The 24,722-nt window shown below is 41.1% G+C and overlaps 1 protein-coding gene across 1 annotated transcript; it reads right to left on the bottom strand.

Moving 5' to 3' along the window:
* Positions 1-1,795: 1,795 nt before the first annotated feature.
* On the bottom strand, positions 1,796-20,102 carry rint1 (RAD50 interactor 1). Its single transcript, XM_050036062.1, has 15 exons — positions 19,864-20,102; positions 19,602-19,727; positions 18,641-18,756; positions 18,222-18,395; positions 17,950-18,090; positions 15,658-15,847; positions 12,749-12,859; positions 12,439-12,664; positions 11,635-11,772; positions 10,010-10,104; positions 9,552-9,656; positions 7,598-7,818; positions 5,735-5,915; positions 3,390-3,508; positions 1,796-2,904 (listed from the first exon to the last, which is right to left on the bottom strand). The coding sequence occupies exons 1-15, from the start codon at positions 20,083-20,085 to the stop codon at positions 2,691-2,693; spliced, it is 2,379 nt and encodes a 792-aa protein (XP_049892019.1). The 5' UTR covers positions 20,086-20,102; the 3' UTR covers positions 1,796-2,690.
* Positions 20,103-24,722: the final 4,620 nt, after the last annotated feature.

Consider the following 24,722-nt stretch of genomic DNA (forward strand, 5'->3'; position numbering starts at 1 on the left):
AGGGCGGAGACAGAGAGAAACTCGAGGTTCATTGAGAAAAACCTGGTCCCGACCAGGTTAGGTTCATAGGGTCTGTTACTACGGTAACTGACCGAGAGCTTAAGTTACCTCTCTCTCTGAAACAGGCTAGAGTTACCCCTCTTTCTCTGGTATGAGTTACCTCCCTTTTTGAAACGGAAAACTCAGAGTCTCCCTCATTTCAGGGTTAACAGACTCTGAGTTTCACAACGCTGGATGACAGTGAGTAAATGAAATGCCACAGATTAGATTGTGCGGGGATAATATGTGTGGTTGATGTCATTAGGGATACACACACATTTTCCACCTAACGCTATAACGCCAGAAACAAAATAATCACAATACTAAGATAATTGGAACACTGGAGAAATGCAGCAATGATGACCTGAGTCTGTCTGCACCTTCCATGAGCAGAGTGATCATTGCTCATTGCATCCACAGGACTTGTTTCCAAAAAGCATCAGATTTGTTTAGATGTTCCTTTGCAAACTTCTGATGCTGACTTTTGTGGTGAGGACACAGGACAGGTTTTCTTCTGATGACTCGTCCATGAAGGTCATATTTGTACAGGTGTCAGTAGAACAGTGCACCACCACTCCAGTCTGCTAAATCTTCCTGCAGGTCTTTTGCAATTCAACAGGGGTTTGGTTTTGCCTTTCTAACAATCCTACAAGCAGCTCTCTCTGAAAGTTTTTTTTTTGGTCTTCCAGACCTCGACTTGATCTCCACAGCTCCTGTTAACTGCCATTTCTTAATTACATTATGAACTGAGGAAAAAAGCTACTTGAAAACACTTTGCTATCTTCTTATAGCCTTCTCCTGTTTTGTGGGCATCAGTTATTTTAGTTTTCAGAGTGCGAGGCAGCTGTTAAGCAGAACCTATGGCTGCTGATTGTTGGGACAAGGTTTCAGGGGTTAGAGTATTAATAAAGCTTTGAAATTTACATCACCTGGTTTTTCTTAATGGTGACTGTGAACAAGCAACAAAAATAATACACTGATCTTGCTTAAAATGTTGAAAATAAATTTTATCTTTAATTTCATGCCTTTTGGAGATCAGTTCATCTTCTGCTTACTTAATAATGGACAGTTAACAAAATTTTGACCAGGCGTGCCCAAACTTTTCCATGTGAGTGTATCTGAGCTGGCTATGATGTTAATAGTTACTTTTAGAACCCATAGTAGGAAACAAGCAAGTTAAACTGCTGTAGGTTTGACAACTAATAAAATAAAACCTCACTTTGACAGACAGGGTAAAGATACATACAAAGTTCTTCTGCCATTGAACTTATTTTGACTTGTTTTAAACCAGTAATTAAACAATATGGTGTGATGATATATAAATCTACTGTTAAAGTCAAAGTCAAGTTACAGTTTACATCCATGTCTGTCCAGACTCACATGTAGCCATGACAGTAGACAAAGCTTCAAATATAGATGTTGCTGCAAAGAAGCTACAACATCGATGTTTCACACACATCTTCAACTCTGCAGCACAAAAGATCTAAACAATCAGCAGTTTCAAGACTAGCGTCACCAGTTCAGTATGTCTCCTTCTGTTCCTGAGTTATGATGTTTAATAACAGTTTTTGCAGAACATTATGATGTCACAGTGAAGCTCACCTTTTACTTTTCAGATATAAAATGTCGTCACTTTATCATTTTATCTTTTTAGACATTTGTGCGAAATTTTGTTATAGTTATCATGTGAATTCTTCAGTTATGGCCAAAAACATGCGACAACACTGCAAAAATGACAACAGTCTGCTCAGGAGCAGTATTTTGAAACCATTACAGGTTATCAGGGTTTATTACATAATCCATTATAACAGATGTTATTTCTGCTTTATTGTGGTATACTTCAGCCAACTGTGGTGACAGGTAAGTGGGTCCCCAGAAATAGTGCACAATAATAAGTTCATATAATGACAATAGTATCAACATTATAACTGGAACAGTCCAAAGTCAACAAATATTACCTGGCTTGTTCACAAAGACAATTAAAGCTACTGACAAATATGTTGCCAAGTGTTCAACCTGATGCACACTCCCCACCAGCAAACACTGCCAGGCGCCACTGTAGCACATCTAGTGACACGCGTCAAGTGCCCTCTTAGCACACACCGGACATGTCGCACTGCGGCTCATCAACAGATGACCACAAAAAGTTAATAATATTTTTACTGAAAGATCTGCACTTCCTCCACCTTTGCATTAACTTAAAATTATGTGTGGACAGCCACTAATTAAACTTGAACCGGAGAGCCAATCTCCCGAGCTGTGACTCGCCAGGCAACATCTTTTTGGTCATTGTCTTTATAATGACAGGATTGTGGGTCGTTTAGCTCAGGATATTTCTCAACCTCAACAACAAGTCTCTCCATCTATTTTCCATCACACACTAGACAGCAACAGCAACAGAGTTCTCTTTATGCATCCATGGCGAGGAGAGAAGCCCTGCTACGGGAGCTGGTATGTACACGCAGACAGCGAGTGGAGGGAAAGTGCATCTAATTTCAGGGGCAGCGAGACTGAGTATGGACATTTTTGTGTAGTGCCGTGGGGTGGCATGTCCAGGAACGCAAATGTGTGTCTAGCCACTGCCAGTGTGGGGTTGTACATTGAAACAGGGGCGTATTTTTTGACGCACAACGTTCGCCACCGGTGTGTCGTTACTGTCCAGGCCAGGAGGCTCTGAGGTTGAGGAGAATCAACACATCACAGGGCGCCAAGCAGTAAACTCCTAACTCATTGAGCGCAGACTCTGGTGGAGGATCTCCTACACCTGCCCAGTCTTTTGTCTCGTCCTCTGACTCTTTAAGGAGATCCCTCAGCAGGATAGCAGAGCCCACGTTAAGACACAAGATGATACACGCCTCCTTAACACTGTGGCGAGAGCGAGAGAGAGAGAGAGAGAGAGACAGAGACAGAGAGAGAGACAGAGACAGAGAGAGAGAGAGAGAGAGAGAGAGAGAGAGAGAGAGAGAGAGAGAGAGGGAGAGAGAGGGAGAGAGAGACAGAGAGAGAGAGGGACAGAGAGAGAGACAGAGAGAGAGAGAGAGGGAGAGGGAGAGAGAGACAGAGAGAGAGAGACAAAGTCATTACAATGCAGGCTCTCAGTCTTTAATAGTATTTTTTAATTCAGTTTTTCCATTGACTGTGTTTTGTTTGTATTTTTTCAATCTTAGCTATTTGTCTTATGGTTCTTCTGACAAACACACTAGGTTGTGATGTCATAAAATAAAGCTGGTACATACATTTTTTAAAGTCAAATTTAAGAAGCGCATAGCAAATTTCTCCCTTCAACAGAGAGAAGAGGTACACATGGGAACAACGAACTTATGATCACACATACAAACACACACACTTACTGCTTGAAGAAATTCTCAGGTCTTTTGCAGTAGTGACCGAACAAAGGAAATAGGTTTCTGGTCATGTCAAACTGGAGCTGAGCTGCACCACCTTCACTGAAATGATTCGACAGGATCACCTGACAGAGACACACATGGACATACTAAGCCTATGTCACTGTACCTGCATGGTGAGGAAACCACAGTGTCAGTTGTTCAATTGTAATCATTATCACAGAACAAGTAGGCCAGTTGGGTAAGTAGGGTTTTTTTTTCTTCCCTGCCCCTGTTTAAGTGATTGCTTACTGTAAGTTTTCACTGGCAATCCAGGGGCACACTAAGCAACTGGTGTCTTGAAAAAAAAAAGTGTATCAAGTGTATTTGTTATAAAAACTGTTCATGAGTCATGATCATTATGGATCATTGTGGGGAATACTCAGTTCATGCAATAATGTTAGGTTTATGTAATCATGTAAGGTTTTAATCCATAATTGTGGATTGCAGCACGTGTGCTACAGCTGCTGGCAACAAGGCTCTTTGGATCATGTTGGATGTAGTTGCTGTGTGCACCAACACCCCACAAGGTGGCATCTGTAAAGTTCTGTGAGTCAGGTGGAGCCAAGGTGCAGCCACTGGGACTAAAAAATTAAGCCAGCATGGAAGTGCCAAAACTGCAGTTCCTCTAATGGCCTCTTGAGGCTGACTACAAGAGCAGGTCAATTTATCAATAAACATGTTTAAAGCCTGGTAAAAAAAAAAACAACCCGGTTTTGCTCTCTCTAACTAATATTCTCGTCTATGACAACTGTACAGTGGAATAATTTTTATATAACTCACCCATTTCCATTTTATTAAAGCTTAAAGTTATGTATAATTTAAAGCGTAACCGCTTTGAGGGACAGGTGGGTGCCATCTGTTGACAAATCGCTGCAACATCATGTTGGTTAGGTAACGTAACCATGGCATAACCTCAGTTTCACAGAGTACAGGCGTAGCTGTCACAATTTAAGTTTATTTTCAGTTCTATCTCTTTAACATGTCGGGCTCTTTTTCAGGGTGTGTGGTCATAAAATATAATATGATTTTAAAATAAATTATAAGTCTAAGTATTCCAATTTGTTTCTAATGCTTAAAGATATGAAATAGACAGCAAATTTGCCAATGAAGTTAAAAAAAGTTTGCCACCATTTTGGAAATATACATGTGTGGTCATAAAATATAATATGATTTTAAAATAAATTATAAGTCTAAGTATTCCAATTTGTTTCCAATGCTTAAAGATATGAAATAGACAGCAAATTTGCCAATGAAGTTAAAAAAAAGTTTGCCACCATTTTGGAAATATACAAAATGGTGGCAAACATAAACATAAAATAGACACCAAACTTGCATTTGTAGCACATCTGGTTCTAAAGTTATGGCAGAAACAGTTTTCAGGTGGCAGCCACATTGGATTTTGCCACCATGGTCATCAGAATGCCAATGCGTGATGCCCTGATATCCAGATATCTTCTACATATTAAGCTAGATATGTACCAAATTTGGTGCTTTTATCACAAAATGAACAATTGTCTTGATTTTGTGAGCTATGCTGCCCCACTAGTTCATGAAAGTTGATTGAAATGTTTTGGTCACCTCGAAAGTATTGTTCAGTGTTGGGTTCTACTAAAACACTCTCCTAGGAGTCTGGTGTTCATTTTTCCAGTAAGTACATTTTGTCTTAATGATATGAAGTCAGTTTTTCATTAAGAAAAAAATAGCATTAGCATTATCACAGTTAGTCATTGCTGTAAATGCACTGTGCAAACCAAGCTAGCAGAAAGCGTTAGGGTTGGCCCCTCCCTCTCGGCCACTTCTGACTCAAAAAATCCAAGAATGGGGACGGCCAAAATGCTAAACTCAGCGCTTCAATAAAGGAGTCCACAAACTAATGGGTGACGTCATGGTGGCTATATCCGTTATTTTATACAGTCTAAAGCTGTAGAACACCTTTGCAGGAGTCTCATTTTAAAATAAGTCAGCCAAAAACATTAAAAAGTCACAATAAGAGCTTCTAACCAACTCTAATAAAAGTACTGTCGTTTTGAGGGGTCATTCAGTGGGATCTTGAGATAGTGACAAGGTACCATCACCTCTACCCACATTTTCCCTCCAACACTGACAAGTCAAATTAGTCAAATAAGTAGCCAAACCTCACTGACTGACCAACATTTAGGAACCAAAATCTAGATTGTAATTTCAATGTCTCTATAAACTTATGCGTGCCACTGTAGAATGTTTGGGTGTTTGTTCTTAATATGCTCTGTCACAAACAGTCATGGAACACAAACAGTGCAGTGGGTTTTTATAGCATGTTAATCTCTTACATCCTGGTAGAGAACATGGTCAAGTCTCTCTGCCAGGCCCTGCCAGGCCAGCTGGAACAGAGACAAACTCAGGACCTGATGAAAGTTCAACAACCTGTCCCTCACACAAAGCATCATGGGACATGCTGAACTGGACAGGGTCATGGTGGACTGGTCTTGCTGGGGTGGTAGCGACAGCCACCTGAAGAAAAGACAAAGTAAAGGTAATAAGTCAGTGCCTGTTCGGTAAAATCAGCAAAACAAAAACTGTAAGGAGAAATGAATCTATCTTCAGAACAATGCAGGAGACAAAAGTTCAGAATGTCTTTCCTAACTATTTTAGATCTCCTCCACCTCTTACTGCTCCATTAGACTGATCTTTCTGCATTGTAAACAGCAACCTGTCTCCTCCTGCAGGCTGCCCTGTTTTTACTTAGTCAGCATCTGGGACTGAGCCGACGTCCAACAACTGTTACGTAACTTCTGCCAGTTGGAAATGCTTCATTTGAGTCAAGTCATCACTAAGCTAACCACGGCTTTGTGTAAAGGCAAGGCAAAGAGGCTCAGTCTATACAGCACATTTCAAATACAGATGCAATTCAAGTGCTTTACATGGGTGAAGGTAAGCATCAGGACAACATTCAGAAGCAGTAACATATAGTGATAAAGACAGCGGTAAAGATTGAAGCCACGAGGCTGCAAAGACACAAGTGCAAACCTATTCAACCACCTAATGCACATCTTAATGAATTGGTCAAACACAGGGCAACAACTTAGTCACTCTAGTTTTCCAAAATGAAACTCAGAAAGACAAACAGAATTTAAGTTTCATGTTGTGCAAAGTGACAATGAGCTACATTGTGGCCAAGTTGTTGAATTCAGAGGTCTTTAGTCTTGACACAGTACCCAGCATAATATTCTGTTCTTAGCATGTGAAACATTTGGTATGTATAAACTGGTGTTTAATCTCTGAGGTCTTGGTCCTGGCAACTCCATCTGCTACTGGCTGGTTGATTTTTGACAAGCAAGCCCCAGATTGTGAAAACAGGTAATACATACTCATCCACTCTTAGGACTGGCACACAACATGGATCCTGTCTGAGTCCCTACTGTATAGTAGTGGTGGGAATCGCCAGAGGACCCAAAATTTGATATTATTGTGATACTGTGATATGCTGTATTGTGATAACATATATTGCCATGTATTACAATTTATTACCTTTTTTCCAACTGCAATGTATTTCCCCTGAGGAAAACTTTGTCAACATCAGGTATACCTCATAAGTTTTCAGTCTGACTTTTATCATTTTTATTGCAGCAAAATGTGATGCAAAGCAGACAGACTGACCAACACCATCATATAACCTGTCAGGAATGCTGTATACACCTGAAAAACTGAACTGTTAGCAGATTTAAACTAAAAGGACTGTAAACATTCAAGTGCCCCAAAACCACATCAGTTTAAATCCAATGGACAAAGTAGGTATTATGACGGGAGCAGTAGAATGTCAGATGACGAACATTTGTGTGAAATTTTCTCATTATTAACATATGAACTCTTGAGTTGAAACTGAAATTGAATCCGAGTCCAAATGGGCATTGGTGCCAATGATGAAGAAATTCACTAAATGTGTTCTTGAGATATCGCATTCGGGATGGGGCGGGCAACCCGAGTATGATGCCTCTAACCAATGCTGTCACTTGCGTAGAGGTACAAGAATTTCAATTATAAAGTACTGTCCTAACTCTAACCAGCTGCAGCAGTATATGGCAGGGCTGTCTTTGCTAAAATCCCGACTGTAGGATAGAGTTAGAATATGTCCTAAACTGATGGTTAAGAAGCATTAATATGGTAGGCTACTCATTTACAGACTAATGTCTCACCTGTCTTGGCTGTATGGTTTGGCCTTTTCTGTGATTTCTCTCATTGTCCATTCCAGCAGTCTTCCCATCATGTCACCTTTCAGTCGATCTAGCAACGCCAACAGACCTTCAAACAGAGAGCCCTCCAGAGAAGCCAGGCGACCCACCTCCATCACCCCCAGGCCTTTCAGTACCCCATCCTCCCCGAGAGACACTGCTGCCTGCTGCAGCTGGAGGAAGAACTGCAGAGAGAATAAACACAGGACTGTCACCCTACTGGCTGCTCTCGTGCAGCACAGCAAAGCTTATTCTCACAGTTGTTTTTGTGAAGGTACAGAGCGTAAAGTACAGTTCTTGTCCTGAACATAACAACATGTATTGTTTGATTAGAAAACTTGTGAATCAAATCAAAATTCTACAAATTTCAGACTTTATTTTATTGAATCAAATGTCCCCTGCAGCTGCTTGTGTTTAGACAACATTAACATTTGAGAAGTTTCATTTTGGCATTGGCACTGATTTAAAAACTAGAATTAAAGCCTTGCAGTTGTATGCCTCAGCGAACCCATCAAGTTGCACTTACAGTTTACATCCATGTCTGTGAGAACATGGATGCTTCACACACATCTTCCCCCCAGCAGCACAGAAGATCTATAGCAAAGTTTTAAGATGGGCACCCAGAATAGTGTCACCAATTCACTATGTGACCAAATGTTTCCCCTTCTGTTCCTGAGATATGGTGTTTTAAATAATAGCAAGAAAAGTGTTTTTGCAAAACATTATGATGTCACAGTGAAGTTGACCTTTGACCTTTCGGATTTAAAATGTCATCACTTCATCTTCTTATACTATTAGACATTTGTGTAAAGTTTTGTCATGATTAGCATAATAATTCTTGAGTTATGGCCAAAAACATGTTTAGTGAGGTCACACTGACCTTTGACCACTATATTTTAATTAGTTCTTGAGTAGTCTGAGTGGGCGGAAGTTCGCTGCATAGATCAGCCTCTCATTGGGCGGAACGAGTCACCCGCTGAAGTCCCGCCCTACCACCTCCGGTTGTGTAGCAGTTTTCAAGCGCACTGTTGCTGTGGCACCGCCAAGAACGATTGTGATTGGTTGAAAGAAATTAAAAAAGCCGGGGTGTTTTTTCCTCCAATCTTAAAGTGAGAGTCGGAGCAGCCAGACCTTTCTTTTCTTGAGAAAGGTCTGGTGAGCAAGACTAGTTCTTGAGTAGATGTTTGTGCCAAATTTAAAAAAAATTCCCTCATGGCATTCTTGAGATTTAGCATTCACAAGAATGGCACGGACAGACAGACAACCCAAACATGTAATGCTTCCACGGCTGTCGCCAGCACAGAGGCATAAATTCCCCCATCAGTTCAGTGCCCTAACTCTCTTAAGCAGCATGACGTTCACACCTCGCCCAGGTCAGTTTGTATTTATGGTAATGCAAAATAGTCACACAAATTTCTGTTTTTATTTTTTTCTAAATTATATTACTGTTTCAATATTCACTGTAGGGTCTAGAAATACAGTATATTAAGTTATTCTCTTACCTTTTCTTACATTTTTGTCGCAGTTTTGAGTAACTATTTGTATAACAGTGAGGGAATGACTGTTGTAGATTTTTACAATGGTTAAATTCAGTGATAGATATTATAGTATTGAGATGCTCTGATAACCTACAGCAACTGCACAATATACAACCTAATTAAATGCCTTTTGAATCAGGATTTTGAGCAGATTATTAGGAACCCCACTATGTATACCTAATGCTTATAACAGAGACCCTTGAACAGTACTGACTTTGTTTAGATAAGATTTTTCCCATTGACATTAGCTCTCATATAAAAACATAGGGCTTGGGGTACTGATACATGAGTGACAATTAAGAATTGTCCATCCATGGCAACATCCTGCTGCTGCTGTGGCAAAAAAAGTAGAAATAAAATATTCAGTAAACTCCACTCACCACGTTGTCTCCCCAGTCTCCCAGGATGGTGGAAATGTAGTTAACAGCATTAAGGATGGCACAATAACGAGCACCCAGAGGGCAACGAGACTCCTCCTTCATCACCTGGGGCAACGAAAAAATACATTAACCACCTCTGAATCAGTCATTTCTCTCTTTAAGTATTTTAACTGATTTCAGTCCATAAACTGCTGCTCAAACAATTGAAAAACAAAAAAAGGCAATAGGACAACGGACAACAGTGCAACATAATAACCATGACATAACATAAAAGATTCTTCAAAGAGTTTTAAAAAGATTGTTAAGCCTACCTGTCTTTAATACACAACCCACTTAAAGTGGTTGTGTATTGTGTAAATGTTTCTAATGTTATGGTTTGGTTAAAAAAAATCATTGATTAGAGGTCCACTCTAACTGTCTTTCCTTCATTAATACCGCAGTCTTTCTGGCGTTAGTACCTGGGTGAGTCGTATGCGGAAGTCATCCACCAGCTCTCTCTGTAGGTCCAGAAATTTGAGTTGTGCAGGAGGACAGGGCAGGGCCCGGTACCGCTCTGAGTGCAGCAGGATGACAAGAAAAACAAGACTTTTACTCAAAATATTTTGTTACATCTATCATGCTTTAAAGGTGTCCCTGTGAAATTACTGGTGAAGCTATGGAGTAATGCTGCTGCTTTAACTAATCGACCGCTAGCTGGCAACATGAACATAAATAATATAGGTTTCAAAATACGTATATGTGTATATATGTATACATATATACAGCTACAATAGGTGTATCTGCTCACAAGATCACTCCACATGGTGCCTTTAAGGATTCAGATCAGCAAATGCTTAAAATACTGAGTCTATTAGTACCACCTAATGCTATCCTATATAATATTTTTGCAAATAGCATATCTTTGCCTATCAGAGAGACACTAAGGTGTTTTTTGGCACCTGATTTTCATTTAGTCTCAGTCTTTTGATAAAAATTGCATATATTTTTTATATACCAATTATATTCTCCTTGTACTTTTTTTTTTAAAAAGATTATTTTTTTGGGGGCTTTTTGCCTTTAATGTACAGGGCAGAGTGAAACAGGGTGAGAGGGAGAGCGGGGGTTGACATGCAGCAGATGGTTGCAAGCCGGACTCAATCCTGCGACCACTGCAGCAAGGCATCGCCTCTGTACATGGGGCGCCGGCACTATCCACTACGCTACCGATGCCCCATATTCTCCTTTACTTATTTCCCCTTCTAACTTGGCACAGAAACAATTATACACACCTTCATCTCTTCACACCTGGACTACTGCAACAGCCTCTCTTCTTGTCTGAATCAAAAATCTATTATTTAGCTGCCAGGCTTTTAACCAGAACCAAGAGACATGATCACATCAGTCCGGTTTTAGACTCTTTACACTGGCTCCCAGTATGTTTTAGAATAGATTTTAAGGTTTTACTGATTACTATTAAGGCTATTTATGGTCTCTCTCCCAGCTATGTCTCTGACCTCTCAGTGCAGTATACAGCAGGAGGCTCAGTTATCTGTGAGTGTAGCTGTGCTGTAAGTAAAAAGTCTGAACTCAGATTAGTTTTCTCTGACAGACATAAAAGTTTAGTTTTAATCAACGACTCTGTGAGAGGACACGAGTTTAAACCTCCAGACTAACATGTTGCAGATTAATAAAGAATTCAGGCTTTAATTAAGTTATTTTTCTGCTTCATTACAGGGAGATCAATATGTCAGAGTTTATGATGAACCTGGGTACAAATCCTAGTTGTCTCATTAGTTATTTGTGATGTCAAAGTTTTTGACAGCATAAATAGAGAGACACTGAGCTTTTCAAATGATGATCAGTAAGTGTGTGCTCGTAAATCACCCCTTAAACACTGCTGGACAAATGACAGTTTGTAAGAGTGTAGAAATTAATGCAGTTGTAGAAAAAATGTATAAATTAAATTTCTGTATGGGTCAGTCCTTCAGTTTTCAAATACAATGCCACTTAAAGCTTACGCGCCTGTTGTTTTACATGTAGATATTTAATGCATTACCAAATAAAAAAGTATACCGACAGTGACTTAAATAATATGTAGTCTTACCAGTGATGACCTGTAGAAGAGTCATGAAAGTCTCAGCACAATCTGGAGCCTTCAGCTCGTCCATGTCACTGATATCTTTGTACTGAGAGCTCCAGGCTCCCTCAGCCGACAGCATGGCATCCATCTTCTCCACTGCCACTGTATGCAGAGGAACGAAGGGTTAGGATGCTCCTTCACTGTTCTTACAGAGGCCGTGCAGACTGCATGTCTGAACATGTGACTAGTATTAGGTTTGTTTGGGATTAGATATTGCTGACTGTACATTAATCTCCATTTCTGTTCCACTGTTGACAAGGTGATCTTTTATTTTTTTTATACATTTTGAGTTTTGTGCATATCAGCAAGTTAGCAAGCTACAGTTGGATTGGCTATCATCTCTTACTCTATCAAGTATACTTTTGTTGATGTAACAACCATTTACCTGAAAATGAAATGAATGCAGATGTACAATACAGTCTGTTAGTGCTGTGAGATGCACAGATCTTGAAATTAAAAAAGAAACTTACATGAATACAAAAGTAAAATAACACCAGTAACAGTAGTGTGTAAGCAAAAGGTATGTAAAGTGTTTGTGATATTTTTAGCATCATGCTAACCCTTGATATTTTCCTGTGTAGCGAGATACCTATTATCATATGAAACTGGAGGACATAAGGAATCCATTGGTACCAACCATGTCATGCTAGCTTGCTGGGAAGGGGTTAAATAGCGCTCTAAATTTAGGCCAATCACACCGCTGCAAAAGCAGGAGTGAGATAAGAGTTCTGCACATTAAACTGTGCAGCTAGGTACCCTGGTACTTACTCTTCTTTTCCACAGTGAGCCACTTCTGAAGGATTGCGTCTTCCAGCAGGAGATGAAGCAGACCAGGCAGCACTCCTGGGTATGAGTGGTTGCTTCGCAGCTCCTTCTCAAACTGCAGCACCTCCTCCACCAAGTGACAGAAGAGGGCATCGTCGTACAGCAGCCGGGATGCATCACTGGCCACCTTCTCCTGGACCAGAGTCAGTAGGCCTCGACACAGCTCCACCTGCACAGACAACAACATCAAAATACCTGTTTGGACTTCACTCAACCAGAGGAGATCGAAGCATTAAAGTATGGACCAGCTTACCATGGCACTGATGGTGGCCCCAGCTCGGTCTAGGATAGGTTGGATCTTTTCCTCCATGAAAGCTGAGCTGTTCCCCATCCACATCAGAACCTGTGTGAGGTACCACTCCGGCTGAAAGATGCACAGACAGGAGTTTGAGATATTGTTAAGCTTTGCCAAAGACTTTTTTTCCACTGTTATTTTCTGTAGGGGGTTCAGAATCTCTCTCTGATCCAGTTATCCAGTATCTAGTGTAGTGTAAAAGTCAAAACCCTCACCCTCATCAGGTGTTAAGACCACACATGTTAGTGTGTAGACTTCTACAAAAAACTAATACTGCATTTATACATAATATGCAATGTAACTGTGTGAACTCTTAGTGACATCTCAGTTGTGAACTCTTATTGACTCATATGACTTATCACGCGCTGTGTAATGATATAATGCATCAACCTACACTCACATAATGTTGTGAACTTACAGTGACACTCATACAAGTTACCACGCGCTGTGTGAAAGAAGAGAGAACACTCACTTGATTGTACTGCCTAATGCATTTAAGAATTATATTACACTCACTTGATTGTATGACCTAATGCACTTAAGAGTTATATTATACAAGAAAGATCACACACACACTCAAATGATTGTATTACGGAAGCACGAGGGACTGTAGCATGAGAGTCCCCAGAGATCACATGTTTTTAAAAAATAGAGTGAGAGCGAGTCCGGAAATACTGGTGGCAGATTCCAGTTTGAGCCAGAACATAGGCAAAGTCTGCCACCAGTAGAAACGGATCGAAATGGGAAGGACTACAGAAATGGGTGGAGATCTCTTCGACCTCCACCAGCATATAAGCCAGAGAACTGAAAGCAGAAGTCAGTCGTCCTCCGGAGGTTGACTCATGAGTTTGTCTGTGTTGTTGCCTGTAAACACAATAAACTCGATTGCATCAGATTCTGCCTCTCTCCAGTGCCTTTTTAAGTACCTGCCAGCCGAACCTAAGATACTGAATTGACAACAGAAGACTTTTTAGAAGAAACAAGGAGGACAGGATCGGGAGCCGCCAGGCCCATTTCCAGGCACCGATTTTTGTCACTTCACTAGACAAGGTCCAAAGACCGAAGGTTGCAGCACTCCTTGCTGGCAGTGTTTATGACAACTTTCATAAGTAAAGGTTTAATTATGCCCAAAACATAACTAGCCTGTATGACATGTGGTCACCCGGATGCTGCCCTCCAAGTGCCCATAGGCCCCTTCCCAAGACCCCACCTTAGCTCCAGCCCCAGAGTCAAGCCACCAGGCTCAACCCTGGCCCATTGGGGAGCCCAACCGGCCCCAGGCAGCCCCCTTTGGGGCTCCACACCCGGAGGCCGCCCTCCAAGTCACCACATGCCGGTTTCTCAAGCCCCCCATTTCCACTCCAGTCCCAGAGTCAAGCCTCCTGGCCCCTTGAGGAGTCCCAAGATCACAGGAAACCTTCTTTGGGTCTCCATTCCTGGATGCTGCCCTCCAGGCCCTGTCCAAAATCCCTTGAGGTGTCTGGCTGGCCCCAGGCAGCCCTTTTTTGGACCAAACTGCTTAAGGCCGCCCTCCGGGCCCCACAGGCACCTTTCCCAAGCCCCCAACTCAGCTCCAGTCCCAGAGTCGACCCTCCAGGTTCTACCCTGGCCCCTTGGGGAGCCTTCTATCAGGCCAAAGTCCTGGAGGCCACCCTCCGTCCCTGGCCTGGCCCCACCTAACCTTCCCCTTTCCAGGGCCCTGATCCTAACCCTACCCTCCCTTCCGAGGCTCCAACCCCAAACCCTCCAGTTCTCCAGGGCTCCAGCCCCAATCCTCCAGCCTGGAGCACCCCCTGGAACCTGGCGCACCAGCCGGTCCTGCGTACCCACTCTCAGTTTGTGTCCATGGTACCCCAACCGATACTTCATGCCCCTAGCACTCTCCAAAATACTCTGTGCCCCTCGTACTCCGGCAGAGTACCAGGGGTGGTTAGAGGACACTGAAGCTAAGCAATGTACTGCTGTGGAGGTGTTAGCAACAAAACAAATTTTAATCACCTAAAAATCATTATCACTTTAAGCGTATACTATATTTAGAATATTTTCACTGCTTTGCCTCACCGTCAAACAGCGATTTCTAAAGGGAACTGAAGCTGTTATATCGTTCTCTTGAAAGCCAGTCTGCATTGAGAAAATCAGGAATTTAACATCACTGAACACTAAACCTGCTGGTTTACTGCTGCCTCGATCAGTTATTTTGTGTTATGTGTGACTTTTGGCATTTAAGGTGATTAGTTCAAATTCACCAAAGTCACACAATACACAATCAAACTAACTGATCGAGGCAGCGGTAGACCAGCAGCTTCTTGGCTCTGGGAGCTTAAATTACTGTTTTTCTCAATTAAGTCTGGTGGCTTTGACAAGATGGGGAACTGAAGCCGTTAACATCTTCCCTGTTGAAAAGGGCTGTCCGACAGAAAAGTAAACCTGTGAAATTATTCCTAATAGACCGCATACTTCAACTGATATAGATTTTTTGGGGTAGGATTTTTTTTTTAAGTAGCTAACATATGTTTTGTTGCTGACTCCATCCACAGCAGTTTATTGCTCAGCTTCTGCGGCAGTACTCCCGAGTCCCATCTGCTTCTCCAAACTGGGGACGTGCCAGTTGCCATCTACTGTATGTAATACACTGACTATAGATAAGTACCTCATACAACCCCACTCCAAAAGATCCAAAGTACCCCTTGAGCACTTCCTTATCAGGGTTATGAGTATTTTTGACACGTCTATGTGTCTAACCTTGCTAGGATTATACACATTAACTAAAGTTTTTGCATTTGGTTTCAGTGGTGTGTATAAAGTGTAAGTTTGACATTACTGAGTCTGACTGTGTGTTTATGTGATGTGTGTTCTGTGTGTGAGACCTTGCTGAGGGAGTTGGTCTGTCTGTTCCCGTAGAAGTGGTATCTGAACCTCTTGCTGAGTGGCTGCAGCATGATCTGGATGGGCAGACAGAGAGGGGCAGCTTTGGATGGAGGCATGGCTGAAGAAGCAGGCTGGGTAGAGGGCACGCCTTGAGAAGAGGCCGAAGCCCTTTGGGATATGAGGTCATCACTGCAAGGAGAAGTTAAAGAAACCAAACACTGGAGCAGCTGCAGTGTTCTGAAACCCCGTTGTCCTCAGTCCTGCTGGAAACCTGTTTCATGTCAGTTAATGTCGCCCACTACATTACTGTCATCAGTGTGTTCACAAACACACAGATGATTTAAAAGTTGTACAATGCATGTATGTCAAAGAGCAATATGTATTCAGCTCTTTTTTGCAGCAAATCTTCATCAAGAACATCAAGGCAAATTTTTAAATACAAAGGTTGTATTCATATTGTTTTTTTATCCAAAGCGCTTTACTTACTGGTGATGTGGTAGCCTCATTTGTGAAGTACAATACATGCATGAATTCAGGATTCACAGGGTTACACATCTATCGCCTGCATACAGGCGCTGTTTCAATGTCACACATTAGACAACAACTACCAAGAAGACTGGTGATGTGCCATGATCCACCTCACACACAAACTAGCAAACAAACACTCACCTGACAGAATCAAGCAGCTCTATCCTCCACACATGCAGCGCAGCACTGTACTACACGTGTGCTACTGTCGTCATTTCATTCATCTCACAGACTGATTTAGCGTAGCATGAGCAACATATAGACTGATGTCATACTGCAGACTAATGAACAGACAGATTAAACAAAGTAGCAGCACTGTGTCTCTCTTAATATTGCTGGAGAATATGTGAGTGAGTCAGTGAGTAGGGGCGGAGCTGTGCAGAGAGTGTGAGAGAGGAGAGATGCACACTGGCATGTTTTTTTCCAAGAACAGCTTTATGTAACGCAACTTGACCCTATATCAATTATACGGTATTGTCTAAATCTATATCTTGCTTGAAAATATATCGATAAATCATACATAGTCGTTTTATCACCCAGTGCTTGTGTTGGATCAACACAGTTGTCATTTTCACAGCCAGCGCCTATGCAGTGTAAGCAGCCCTGCCCATAGGCATGTAGGTCTTCGACTGAGGTGTGGTCAGGTGCATTGCTATTTTGAGGCAGCAGAAAGCAATTGCACTGTTGACCATCAAATACCTGGTCTAAGTTCAGAATGGTGCGATATTTTCCTGCTATTTAAAGGGCGCATTGTTCAGATAGTAAAGCAGGATCCCCACCTGTGTACACTCTGTTTATTAATAATAATAATAATAATAATACATTTTATATGTTTATGTTTGTGACACACACACAGGGACACAGGTGGGGGTTGCAGGTGTGTAAAATAATACATCATTAATGAGAAAGATATTAATGACATGCTGTAAAATGTGAACGTAGCAGAGAGCAGTGCAGAGCTGCTGTCTGACTCCCCATTCAGTGATACCCTGTGCACATTTATACACAAGGAGCAGCGTAACTTCATTGAGCATTTCAGAAGCTAAAGTTAAGTTCTGTTTCCCCCGTCAAGTTTAAAAGTACAGTTTTTAGTTGTGCTGCTTAAATGTCCCACAATATTTACTGCAGTGACATACTGCTCTTACTGCATTACTCTCAGCAGAAAACCGCTCGCTTCTCCAATTTGACCAATCCATCATGTAAATAGCAGTGCACCAGTTGCAGTACAACGTATAAATTATTAAGGCACTAAATACAACCCCTCTGCCCCTTGCACCTACTTTGCGCTCAGATTATGTGTCGTTTAATGAGCAAAGTGGAGTCGGACACACCTTGAATTAAAGTGTGCCATGCACTTTAAGCCATGCTCTATAGATCACTTAAATAGGGCCCTCTATCTGGAAACCATGGATGTCTGTACCACGTTTTATGGTAAACCATCAGGTGAATATGAAGATATTACATTGGATAACTGAAAACTTTGACCCGCTGGTGGCTCCTGGTGAAAAGTCACGGGACCGTCAGCGTCAGTAGGATTCATCAGGATAATTAATTTCACGGAAATCCACCCAATGTCAATATTTTGATCTAAAGTAGGGGATTTATCAGCATACACTGACATCTCTCTAGACCCATGTTACATCTTCCAAAGCATATTAGCCAATACATTGAGTTGCATATTATTATTTAACTAATCAGAGATGGGGATTGTAATGAATTTTATCATATAAAATAAATACATGGAAGACCAAAGTGAAGGATACGAGGTCTGCAGGGCAAGCAGCTGCGTGACGAGCAGCTCCAGCTGGCTGTTAATCTCCTGACCATTGGCCGTGGGTGTCAGTGACTGAGTAGGAGGCGAGATGATCGGCCAGTGAAGCTGAGTCAACACTTTCTCAAAATCACTAGGAAAGAATAGAAGATAAGGACAGAGCTCATATACTGAGCACAGAATGATGATGCATTTCTGACCTGCGACAGATTTACATACAAAGCCAGGTCCAGGTGGGGGTGGGAGTGTTTGGTGGGGCTTTACCTGGCCAGTCTGTCTTTGATGATCTTATGCCAGAAGTGTAGTGTTTCTCGGAGGAAGTCCTGGAGGTGAGAACATCCAGACTGGTTGAGTCCAGCATCCAGTGCAGCCATGCTGTCTACTGCCCGTATGGCCTCCCAGACACTGCTGGTCATCAGACACTGTTGGACCGCAGCACTGCAAACACACACACAATACATGGCTATTATCGCATGACCTCAGTATTAGAGTAATTGCAGATATGACTACCTGTGCCCATCCCTGCATGGAACACATGCTATTACGTGGAACATCTTAGAACTCAACTATGCAACAAGTCAGCTTGTGCTTTTCTGTATTCGTTATATTACATTGTCTATTTATGTTCACAAGTCTGTCATATTACTCTCCTGTCTTTATCTCCTTGGCCTTGTTTACAGTACCTGAGTTCCTCTATATGCTGAAGGCAGCGTAGGTATTTCACGTGTCTTTCTATAGTGTCGACTTGGCTAAGCGTCTGGCCAAGACTATCCATCCAAGGCTGGGCCCCCTGTAGGTGCTGGAAAATGAAAAAAACAACTGCTTATACCATAGACTGGCATCAGTGAAAGGACTTCATAGTCTCTTTCTGTAAGAATAAAACTACTGTAGCATTTGGTTATGAAGTTTGTCAGAGATAGCAGGACTGTTACAGAGTTGCAATGCATGTGGCAGTTTCACCAAAGAAAACCCACACTGTCACAAGCAGAGCATGCAAACACAATGGGCCCCTGGGCACAGATATGCAAAAGGCCCTACCACCTCTACTTAACAGGGGCTTCCATGCATCTATGTAATGAAGCATGTTTGCTGCTTTCCAGTAACAGTAGCTGGTTGCATATTGAATCTCATTTCATATTTAATTGGGTTCTTAGTCTCTTACTTTGGTCAGATTTTTTTTTGCTTTAAAACACTTTTTAAAATTTAGGTTTTTATTTATTTGACTGTATTATGAAAAACTTTTGTAGAGACCTTGTAATGGATGTTCCAACACAGTGGATACTGTGCTAATGTTTTGTCTAACTCATATTTTGAGGGTCACTCAAGTTCCACTATTGTACAGCTGTTTCTCCCAACTGGGAGAAAATGATTATATAGGAAAACCTGGCTCACTGAATAAATTAGTGATTTCAGTTACAGATATTTGTACTTGGGTATTATCAGTGAACTGCAAATATAGTATTGACCCCAGTATTTGCGACAGTATCCAGCTCGAGACACAAGATATTCCAAATAGCAATCAATAAGAGACTTAAACACAACCTTTGACAGTAGTCAGAGGAAGATGATGACATTTGTAACAGACTGATAGAAAGTTCATTATCAGTGGGTGATCACAGACTGCTGTCTTGGTGCAATGTGTACCTGGTGCAGCTTGTTGGAGATGAGTCTCTCTCTCTGCAGCAGCTCCTGCAAGGAACATGTTGCCTCCTCAGCAGCAGACAGAGCTGCAGAAACTTTAGGAGGAACTGAACTGGATACAGTCACAACCTGAATGACACAAATGACAGTCACTGTTTACATCTCATGCAGTAACGGACACAGGTTACACAGGTGATGTGGTCAGTTGCGAGCTAAAGTTAAGTACTTTTACTGCTCTCGATAAACAAGTGAACTGTCCCTTCACCTGTTCCTCCAGCACGGTGTTCTCTTCTCTCAGTCTGTCCAGCATCTCGCCGACTTTCTTCAGAGACTTCAGGTCGCTGCCGACCTCCTTCTCCAGGAATTCCACTAAATAGTCCGAGTCTGGTGAGAAACACTCGCTGTCTTGGCTGCTTGTGTAAACGGGGTTTAAAATATTGTCTGTCCGTTTGCTCATCGTTTGCTGCACTGCTGTGGGCGCCGCCATCTTTGCTTTCTACAGCCGTCAACAAACTTGCTGGGATGGTACAGGAGGGAGGCGCTTGTTTTGGTTATACGTGACCGGTCAGTCGCACCGTACTCTGTATGTTCCCTTACGCTTACGCCTACTCTGCGGGGCACGCCGAAAACTAAAACAAGCCCACACTGAGCACGTCGACACCGGAGAGACTAGCTGTACGTCACAAACTACACGTCAACAGATCCATTCTCTCTCTCTCTCTCTCTCTCTCTCTCTCTCTCTCTCTCTCTCTCTTATATATTATTTTCATGTTATTTTTTTTAACAAGACAAGAATATAAAACATTCATTAAATTTAACATGAACGCTTATCCTGTTAGAATGTATACACACACACGCACACACACATACAATAATCATTGTATGTATACATATATATATTTTTTAAATATAAATGATACTATTTTTTATCTTAGTTTGGGGTTTCACACAGAATCTAACAAGACAAAAATATAAAACATTAATTAATTTTCCATAACAACTTCTCCTGTTAGGTGTCACTGCTACTCACTACTTCACTGCTGCTACTACTACTACAACACCTACCACTACTACTACTAATAATGATAACAATTATTGTTATGATTATCATTGTTGTTAAAGAATTATATATTTACTTGTTAATTTGATAAGGACAAATGCACAAAGCATTGCTTCATATGTGAAATTAAAAGTAGAAGCAATGCATACAGGTTTTGAGCCATAGCTAATTTACAACCCCTGTCCCTGGCTTAATGGACCATTTTAGGGCTGAATCTTAGATCGGGTGTTCTCAAACTTTTGATGACTGCCATTTTAAGGAACCAGCGTATGATTAAGGGCTGCTAAGAAAAAGTGAACACTATGAGTTTTTTATGACTTTTTTAGAACACACTAACACTTAACAAAAACTGTAACAATCAGCAGTGATACACAACAGTCATATTAGCCTGCATTCTAGTTTTCCACCTTTCAGTACATGAAAGTAATGAAACTGAGCACAGTGTTTGACAATGGTTGTCTACCCTCAGCAGTCAAGCAATGGCTTCTGCTGAGGGTACACCACTTGGACAAAGCACACACAGAACTGCAATGCATCATAATATTACAACAATAAATAATAATTCCGGCAGTTATAATATTTTGTAGACGTTTTTTTTCTCCTTTTATTTGAATATTAGGGGGATATTGGGTGGGATTTATATATATTATAATTACTGCATAGGAACAAAACTATATTTCAATGTGGTAGCCTCAGTCGCCGGTCAGCCATCACAGGAGAACTTCTTGTAAAAATGGAGTGAAAGGCCAGAGCCTGTGAGGGTGCTGGCCTGTGGGCATGTATGGCTGTAACAGTCACCCTGTTACTCTGCAGGTCAGTCTGAATATGACAAGATGAAAGCATCTGCCCAACAACACTAAGTTCCTGTCTGTGCATGTGTGTGTGTGTGTGTGTGTGTTAACGTGCAGCAGAGGCACGTGGAGCTCCAACCTCTTGTCATCACCGAAACTTTCAGTGAGTGAAACGTGCATGTGCGCCTACGGCAGCATGTTGCTGTCACTACCCCAAATAAACCTGCTCAGTTTGTCTTTATGGCAGAAGTATTGTTATTCTAATTTTTTTATGACAAGATACTCTCATTGTACAAAATATATAAAGTCACATCTTTACCCACCCCATAGGGTGTGTGTAAATATCCACACAATATTTTAATATGTTTCTAATACCAAGAAAAAAATGTCAGTCTACATATGTATTATCCAGTTTTTAAGAAACAAACCTTTACAAAGCTCTATTGACTGAGTAACACACATTCAGTAAATCTACATATTTGAAATACATAGAACTTATCAACAGTAATTACATAAACTATATCTAAGCAAATTATGTAAATTCTGTAAGCCAAATAAATTCTCATAGTCTGTTCATCTGAGTTTTATTTGATTTAATTTACATTGGAATTACTTGCTGCAGCTAGACAATTTTTAAAAATGTTATTGCAATAGGTAAATCTGACAATAGACCCACAGCACGGTGCAGTGGATAGCACTGTTGCCTCCCATCAAGAGGGTTCCACCAGCCAGCCAGGGGCCCTCTACGTATGTGGGGTTTGCATGTTCTCCATTGTTTTCTTCAGGTACTCCTCCCATAATCCAAAGACATGCAGGTTAGGTTAATTGGTGACTCTAAATTGGCTGTAGGTGAGAATGTTAGTGTCTCAATGTGTCAGCCCTGTGATAGTCTGGTGATCTGTCCAGGGTGTACCCCAACTCTCACCCAATGTCAGCTGGGATAGGCTCCAGCACCCCTGTGGATCACAGGATAAGCAGTTCCAGAAAATTAATGAATTAATGAATGATAATAGACCAAACAATTTTTTTTCATATTTCTCTCTAGTGTGCGGTCCAATACATTACATCAAAATTCTTCTTCTATGCATTTTAAGACAACATAAGCTGTGCATTTTTCTTAACAGGAGAATGATCACACACAATGGGATAATTGGTAAGTCTCTATGAATGGCATCTGTCCAGTACTTTGCCCGAGGGAAATATCTTGAAAACTATTTAATTAGATAAATTGTTGTAATTGTGGCAAAGACATTCATGATCCCTACAGGATGGATCTGAAAAATTCAAGTTGAAAAGTTTCAAATAGAAACATCGGGGCTACCCTGTCTCTCCTGTCCTGAATGTTGTTAATCAAATTTTTTTTTAATTGTATTTTTGGATCTAAAACCAACCAATCAAAATTGAGCAACCTGAATCGGAGCCAGAAGCAACTTGCCTTAGTGCAAAAGTCAATAATCATTAACAGAATCATTTGCAATAAAAATAATTTTAAGAAGTACTGTAATTATAACTAATGTGCAAAAAAATGACCAAGAAATGTGCACAACTGTACAGTAAAAAGTATGAGGAAAATGTTCGTCCACAAACTTCAGAAGCTTGATGGACTGGTGAGAGGAAGGGCAGCTGTTGGTGTACAAGGTGAAGAGCAGAGGGGAAAGGACCCAGCTTTGAGGGGAACCAGTGCTGATGGTCTGTGAGTCAGAGACATGTTTCTCCAGCCTCACGTGCTGCTTCCTGTCAGTTATTGCTAGACAAGTGTCATGCTTCAGTTAAAGGGAAAAAGCCCAAAGACAACTAACACTGCAACCAGCAGCATCGAGACAGTCTCCACAGGAAGACTCAACAGGATGACCACTGTGACCTGAGAGCTCCTTTACCAGCTGACGCAACTTCACTATATAAGGAAGCCTTGACTATAATGGAGGACATGATCTGAACAGTTTACCGTTAGGGCTTTGCTACTTTTTGCAATATGTGCACACAATTTATATTTCCATTTCATTGACTATGAAGAATGTGCAGGTAATATGAAAAACATCTGATTTCACGCATGTAGACGAGTCAAAAAAACTCAGTTTATAAAATTAAAATCTGAAAGTCGGTTTATAGTAAAATTTTGACATATGACAATATGAGTGAACAATATTCTCTTCAGTATTGCGAAAAGGTATATCAAACAGATAATCTGCAGCTTTGACAAACATTTCACAGCATAAATATGCCAGCAGCTGTCAGACAAGAAAAAATGTTTAAGAAATCCGACAGCCTGCGGGACTTCGTAAGGCTTTTTTTGATGATTATAATGTGTAAACAACTACTGTATTTGCTGTTGTTCAAGTGGTTTACTCATACGACCTATCATTTGAAAGCTACATTTCGATCGATGTGGGACAATTTAAGATACAACCACCACAGCAGGCTTGCTCAGACAAATAAACAAAGGGACATTACTCACCTATGAAGCCTGATTTTTAATCCACAGACTGATATTATGCAAACAGAAATGCTGATCATGCAGTCTCCATACACTCCCAAAGGTCCAGACAATAAAAATCCTGGGAAATATTTAGTCCAAACACATTATTACGTCCACAGATATCCACAAACTATTATTGCATCATTTCAAATATTCATATTTCACCACATACTATCGATAAATTCTTCTCTTTGCACATCAACAGCTGTCTCCTTGGATATAAAAATGGTAGCAAACTTCTGACCTTTTCATTGACACCTAACTTGAGCCAATAGAAACTGCCAATGTTCCTGCTATGACCTCGGCCCAATTCCAATCCAGCCCCTAAAGACTCAAGCCCTAAACCCTCACTGACTTAACTGATGTCAACTGTAAGTGATTGAGTGTGAGAGTCTGAAAGGGCTCCGGATGCTACAAATAGGAATGGGACAGCACTTATACCCCTCTCTACAAAATGTTGTTGACACTGGCGGCTCTGGGCGTGATCATTTATCGGTTATTGTCAGCATATATTCCATACACAAAGAATATATATATAGATATACTATATTCTTTGTGTGTGGAATATAACCACTGGTATTCCTCTGACTTCATGTGTGTTTATGTACCATCTTAAATCCTTGTTAATGTAATGTTTCATTGTTTATCTATCAGTTTTTTTCGCTCTCCTTCCATAACGTTAACGTTTGCATATCTGCCGACCGTGTTACTTCCGGTGTTCCGAGGGCAACCCCTGTATTTGACGTCACAACGCTATGAACTGTGGGTAATTTCCTTACTGTAAGTCCGCATCGATG

Source organism: Epinephelus moara, chromosome 23, assembly GCF_006386435.1.
Source record: "Epinephelus moara isolate mb chromosome 23, YSFRI_EMoa_1.0, whole genome shotgun sequence".
Taxonomy (NCBI): domain Eukaryota; kingdom Metazoa; phylum Chordata; class Actinopteri; order Perciformes; family Serranidae; genus Epinephelus; species Epinephelus moara.